At 36.7% G+C, this 7,008-nt stretch overlaps 1 protein-coding gene across 3 annotated transcripts in view; it reads right to left on the bottom strand.

Annotated features, from left to right (window-relative positions):
* The window catches only part of Rpe65 (RPE65, retinoid isomerohydrolase), a 21,855-nt gene extending 17,180 nt beyond the window's left edge, over positions 1–4,675 (bottom strand). For 2 of the 3 annotated variants that reach the window (XM_026784213.1, XM_013350073.2), the window contains exons 1-3: positions 4,605–4,660; positions 3,461–3,543; positions 1,822–1,972 (exon numbers count right to left, since the gene is read on the bottom strand). In XM_026784213.1, coding sequence (XP_026640014.1) covers positions 1,822–1,972; positions 3,461–3,543; positions 4,605–4,615 — 245 coding nt within the window. In that variant the 5' untranslated portion in view covers positions 4,616–4,660. Of the gene's footprint in view, positions 1–1,821; positions 1,973–3,460; positions 3,544–4,604 lie in introns of all 3 variants that reach the window. The other variant, XM_026784214.1, reaches the window with a different exon arrangement.
* Between the last annotated feature and the right edge of the window lie 2,333 nt (positions 4,676–7,008).

Consider the following 7,008-nt stretch of genomic DNA (forward strand, 5'->3'; position numbering starts at 1 on the left):
GAGAGAGAGAGAGAGAGAGAGAGAGAGAGAGAGAGAGAGAGAAGAACATGCAACCCAGTAGGCAGTATTTCTCCATGGTCCCTCCATATTGATAAACTGTAAAGTGTAAGATAAATCCTTTTGGATTTATTTCTTTTATTACTTTTGGCCATGGTTTTTATTACAGAAATAGAAAACAAACTATGACACATGGGTTCTTCACACACACAACTCATCACATTATAGGATACAACGTGCTGGGTTATATTCTTTTCATTATCCCTTTGACCTTGTGTTTCTTAATTTCAGAATTCATTGTATACTTTAAAACTTAGTTATTATTGAATTTTATATCTCCCACAGATAAATAGCAGATAATAGATCTGCTGAGCTATTTCCCAGACTACCTGGCAAATGCTGTCTAAGGTTTATCACATGGAGGGAAAAGTAAATTCTGATTTTGTGTGTTTATGAAGAGGATTGTATATGAAAGTGTATGTTAGAGGATATATGAAAACTTTGTCTAAATTCCAAATTTGCTTTCCTAGAAAAATTTATGCTTGGCAGATGCTATTTCTCTTTTGTCACATTTCAAATCCTATTTCCAGTTTCCGCTTACTCTTCCTTTGACGTCTCTTCAAGACACTTGAAATTCATAGTGATCATACCACTAAAAGCTTGAACATTCAAATAGGAATCAGGGTATTGACTGTGTTGATGTGGGGGATTCTTAGAATGCTGACGTTAGCAATAACTATTTATTTATTGTTGATCTTTTTATTAAAAATTTTATTACTAATATTATCATGTGCATTGAATTTGGCTTGAATGCATATATGTGTTCTACATGTGTGCTTGTTGACCACAGAAGCCAGACAGGTCATTAGTATTTCTTGGTTTTGAGTATCATGCAGTTGTGAACTGCAGCAGCCATGGTGTGAGAATTGAATCCTGGATCCTTTGGCAGAGCAGCTACTGAGTCTTTGCTTTAGCCCTTTAGTAAATAACTCTTGTTAAAATAAAAAGAAGTTTATGTTGAGAAACCATGTCTCGAAAAACCAAAGGAAAAAAACACTTTATGTCTCTCTTTCTCTGTGTCTCTCCTCTCCCCTGTATGTTTCTTCTCTGTACCGGTGCATCTATCTCTGGTGTTTCTGTGACATATTTGACCCTTCCCTCCTTTGTATCACCCCTTCTTTTTCCCAGTTCCTAAAAAAAAAAATTTTAAACACTTGTTTGTGTGTGTGGTGTACACGTCCACAATGTGCCACAGAATGCATATAGAGTTCAGAGGACAACTTGCTGGAGTCAGTTTTCTACTGCCATGCAAGAATTGAACTCAGGTGATCAAGCTCAGTGGCATGCAAAGTTTACCTTAGAGTTATCTCAACAGCCACCTTCTCATATCTTTCTGATGATAAAAATGAAAGGAAACAAGATTAATAGTAGTCTAATTAATAGCAGCTTTTCTTAATACTGCATTCTTAGTACTCATGTAGTCATGAGTGTTGAGTAGATTCATTTCTTGCATTTTACAGATGACAAATGAAAGAATTAGAGGCCAATTTCCTTGCATAAGTCATCAGTGAAGACAAGCAGTGCCTGGTGGATTCAGGATTTGAAAACAGCCATGTTTGGCTCTGAGCTCTTCACCCTAGTTATTCCATTTTAGCATTCTTAGGTGACCTTGCTGTTATACAAACCTTCATAGAGCATGAAGAAATAAGAAATAAATGAGTTTGGAGTTCTGCTCAGTGTTCAGGAAGATGAATGTTCACACAAGGAGAAAACTGAAATAGGATCTACTATGGTGAGGACAGTCCTATAACAGTGCTGATTTACCTCCTATGGTACGTGACATGGCCCTCCTTAAAGTCAAACTTGTGTAAAAGGGCTTGTCCATCAAACAGGTGATAGAAGGGCTCAGATCCAACTTCAAAGAGCCCTGGCCCACATCGAAGGAGACTGCCAGAGAGCCAGAGGGGAATTCTTCCTGCAGCGAAATGAGAGAGCATGTGGTAACACTCACTAGATTCCCTAGATGCCTGTCCATTTGTCAGCTTACCTTTGGATAGGGAATCAGGTTTTCTTACGCAATTTGGTGGACTGAAAAGTAGAGGGATTTTAGGAGCATGGATCAAAATACTTTAATTAGGTATGTTGATATAGAAAAACTTTTTTTTTTTAAATTTTGAGTCAAGGTTTCACTGAGGCACCTTTGATGGTCTATACACAGTTTATAGACCAAATTGCCCTCAAACTCAGATTCATCTGCCTCTGTGTCCTGAAGACTGAGATTAAAGTTTTACACCACTATGCCCACATAGAAAAACCTTTTAAATGAAGCTACAGGAATGCTGATTTTTTTAAAATCTAAAACTCTTAGTTCTCTTGGGTGTAAATCAACATGTTTGTTGAAATCCATTCAAATAATAATGAAAAAATAAAGTGAAGGAACTGAGGTCCATCCAAAAATATTTAAGCTGCTGATAGGAACCACAGATGGTGAAATAGTAGTATTATAAGAATACTATCATCTGCAAGTGCTTCTGATGTAACAGGCATAACACCACAAACTTTCAATGCAAAACTCTCACTCTTGTCACTAGGCTCTCATTTAAGACCTTTCTGGACAGACACTCATAAGACATTTTCTGTATGAAGGACATTGAACAGGCACTGTAATATTGAAGAGGACAAAGATATAGTCTTTATTGTCAAGGCATTTCCGTTCAATAACATATATCCACACTGAGAAAGCTAAGTGGAGGTAAAGGAGAGGAAATAAATTCTTAAATATATATAAAGTATAAATAAATATTAATACCTGAGGTTCCAGAAAACAGCATCAGAAGCAATTCTCAAAGTCTTGGATGTCTTAAATCTGTTTGTTTTCATCTTACTCTTTATTTTTCTTTTAGGTTCAGATCCTTTCAATTTTTTAAAATCATTTGCTCTGTTTATATACATATGGGCTGTGCCAAAACACATGGGAGGTCAAAAGACAACTTGTAGTTGGTTTCCTAGATGTGGGTTTTGGGAGCCAAACTCAGGCTTGTCAAGTTTGGTGGCAAGAACTGTTTTACCTGCCTCATGGATTTTTTTCATGAATTAATAAGTCTTGGGCTTAAAAAAACTCACTAGTTACACTAGACTTGTATTCAGGTTTATTTGATGTATTTTTATTTAGTAAAATATTTTAGAAGAAGACAAAACAAATGAGTCCCGTAATCCCTTCCCTGTATTGTGGAAATATAACCAGTACTGGGAAACCTGAGTGAACATGAAACCTGAGAGAAATGATCTTGACAAAAATGAAAGCTTTCATCAGAGTCAAACTGTAGTGACCTAAATTCAGTACTCAGAGGCTAAAGCAAGAGGGTGTCATGTTTTGTTTTGTTTTTTTTACATGAACCTAGGCAATACAGTAAAACCCTAATTTAGAATAAACAACAAACAAGGCAATAACAATGAGACTCACCTGTAACATGAGCTGTTAGTGGTGAGGACAGTTCCTCCACAGTTTCAAATAACTTCTTGTAACCAGCAGCAGGATGTTCAATTCTAAAGTGTGGGGGTAATGATAAAGAAGCCTAGTTTATTCTCAAAAAGTTCTAGGAGGTAAATGATATTGTACTTGGAGAAAGATACTTTAAGGACTCCTTCCAGTTTGGCTGCAGCCCAGTCTACTTAGGGTTTTATAGGATGCTGCTTAGGACTTTCCTTTCATGTCAAAGAGAATATCCTCACTTTTCCTAACCATGGCCATATGGTCCTAAACCTACTTTCTGCAGTTTTTCTTGCCCCTGAAGGCATATCAACTAGTCCTGCTGTGTTCACTTCTCTTCCTGAATTGTGATACCCACAAAGTTCTCAAGAACTACCCTGTCCTAGAGACACACAAGTTGAGGCATCTCTGACCTTCTCATGAACTCATTCATTCACACAGAATGAGATCAGCACTCAGGGTCAGATGCACCACCCTTTATTATTCACCATACTGTGCTATTAGCTTTTCCTGTCATCTCATGTCTCTACCAATCCTCAAGAGCTATAGCTCTTTCAAAAATTAGATCAAGAGATTCAGGTTCTGTAATGTTTTGTGTGTTCCTATTTCTTTTGTCTTATCATTGCTTCTGTTTTATAACTTTTTAAATTTCAGCCCTGTCTAGACCTCTTAATTTTAATTACTGTTTATCAATTACTTATTATTAGACACTTTATAAAAAGAATTTTATATTATACTTGAACATTTAAGTCTCTAAAAACTACAGTAGGGTAAGTAGTCTTAATATATTACTTCTGAAGTTGAAAACCTTTAAGAATTAATTAGTTTAGGCTTAAAAGTATATGTAATTTGCCAAAGACATACAGCTAGGAAATGACAAGACAAGACATAAAACTCATCTCAGTGTTCACAACTGCCTTTCAAGTGCATTGCAATTCATACAGATCTCTCACCACCATTTAAACTTTGCATATTCAGTCAGTGGAGGGAGAACTCCCTCCAGCCAGGCCCAAGGGACTTAGGAAAGCTGTTACCTAATATTATCTCTCTTGAACATCCTGAAATACTCCATTTACTACCACTAATTCATGAAAGAAGGTCTCTTAGAGATACTTACTGGATAGACATTTTTCTCCCAGTGAAGATTAGAGAGTAGTGGTAGCAGCTGTAAGACAAGGAACCAAGTCCTTAGCCAGGGCTTTTTTGTATGCCATCTAATCCCCCCGGAAGTGCCTGTAGCTCTGGGAATCCTCTCCACCCCTCAGCTGATGGAGGGTAACAGAAGTGGCTTTCAGCACTTTGGATGCTTACACATTATTTGGACTTGGTGTTTCCATAGCAGTGTTTTGGCTGTTTTCCACAGACCTGGATTCTTCCCAAGGAGAACGAGAAGTAGGTTGAACAGAAAGGAACTGTGTGAGCATGCTATTACAGTCCATTAGCTGACTTCAGTCCCCCTCTTCCTTTGGTGCCTCCTCTGCCCAATACCTCCTTGCTATCATTCTCACCCTCATTAATTTACTCAATTATTTAAAAATATCTATTTTACATGATCTAGAATTGGTTATATTTAGTAAGTCACTATCCTCATGTAGTAATTGTTATGGTGGCCAGGCACTGTTTAATATTTAGATAGTACTAACTTTGGAGGTGTATGAGGTGCTGTCATTGCATGGCTTACCCATGCTATCCTTCTTCGGCACAATTCAGTACCCAAGTCCTTTCAACAAGGCAGGGAACTTTAGCTGTCATTTGTTGTTGAGGAAAGAACACTTCATGCTCCTGCTTTTCACCACTGCTTCCCTATTGTTCATCACTGTCCTGACCATTGCTCTTTTTTTTTCTGCAATCAGAGACTAAGTAATGCTATTTTATTCACATGTACACACTCATTTTAAGCTACTGTTATTATTAAGGACAGACATACACTGTCCATTGAAGTATTAGAAAAACAGACAAGATACAGAGAACAATGAAAACATTTTTTCTAGGAAGACTAATAAACAAATTTAAATTTAATAAATAGTTATGACTACTTACCCTTCTGCAGAAAAGCTGTAGATTAATCAATCTGAGTACTCAGAAAGATACTGGGAAATTTCCCAGCTTGATTTCAGCAGAGGCAGTGGCCCCGAAAGAAGCAGAATGAAAGGGTGGTGGTAGCACCCAGGGCCTGGTCTCATTGATGGTTCTGCTCATATATAATAGTCATTAGGCCACTTAAGACACCATGGAGAGGAACTTAGGTTGTAACTGGACAGTTAAGTTTCCAAGTTCCATCTTTTTATTATTCTAGAAATTATGCCAGATACCTAATAATTCGGCTATGTACATACTGCTTTACTTTGCTAAAATTGGTTTCACTGTTTGGAACTAAAGGTCCAATTTCTATAAGATAATGGTAGTCAGGAAGAATGCCTCTGTTTGTTTTAGGAAGTCCTGGAAGAAAAAGAGCAATCTGAGCTAGGAAAATTTTATAAAAGCTAGTCAAAGTGCAAGCAATAGAGAGTTCAGGCCAAGCTCAGAGAATTTATATAGTTTATATGTGAATATAATACAATGAACTAAAAAGAAGTGAAACTTTTTTTGTCAACTTGGTATATGCTATAATTTTCTGAGAAGAGGGAATCACAATTGAGAAAATGCATCAATAAGAAGAATGATGAACAAAACATGGAAGCTACTAGTAAGCAGCACTCCTTCATGTCTTCTGCTATAGTTTCTGCCTACAGATTCCTGCCTTGATTTTTCGCCCTGATTTACTTTAGCAAATTAATGTGACCTGAGAGCAGTAAGAGTAAGTAACCTTTTCCTTCCCAAGCATTTTTCGTCATGGTGTTTAATCCCAGCTACAGAAACCTTAATAAGACATTGGTCTAGACATAATGGTAGGTCCAATTTTGTAGAACATTTTCTCAAGTAAGGAAATCAATAGCTTGTCATGAGAAGAGGCTTTACTGAAGAATGACATGATCTACTTAGCATTTTTAAAGACCTATATTATAGTCAATATATTGGAATGGTAATTTGGGATAGATAAATCAAAGGGAAAAAGAGATCAAACAAAAGAAGATGGCTTTTATAGAAGAATACACTGAGGATGAGTATACATGGTCAAATTAAAGAGCTATTTTAAAGGAGGTCTGATCAAACTATGCAATTAGTAAATGTTCTGGAAAAAATAAAAGACTGAAGAGATGATCAATAGATGCTAGTATAATTAACTGGGAGAATCCACAGAAGGGGGAGAGAGAAAGAGAGAGAGAGAGAGACCTACAATAAGGAGCATAATAGTAATACAACAGAAAGTAAGGTCCCAAGAATTTGGATGGTCATGCTTCAGGACTATTTCTTTTATTTCTATTGGATATAATTTTCTTTCAAGTCTTTCCTTAGGTGTAGATATTTGGTTCATATCATAATATTATATACTTCCCAATTTCCCAGGAAATAAGAAATTTAGTATTTCTGGTGTCCCACCATGCCACAGTGTCTTTCTTTGGTATTTCTGGGTTGGTGTG

Source organism: Microtus ochrogaster, chromosome 21 (genome assembly GCF_000317375.1).
Source record: "Microtus ochrogaster isolate Prairie Vole_2 chromosome 21, MicOch1.0, whole genome shotgun sequence".
NCBI classification, from domain to species: domain Eukaryota; kingdom Metazoa; phylum Chordata; class Mammalia; order Rodentia; family Cricetidae; genus Microtus; species Microtus ochrogaster.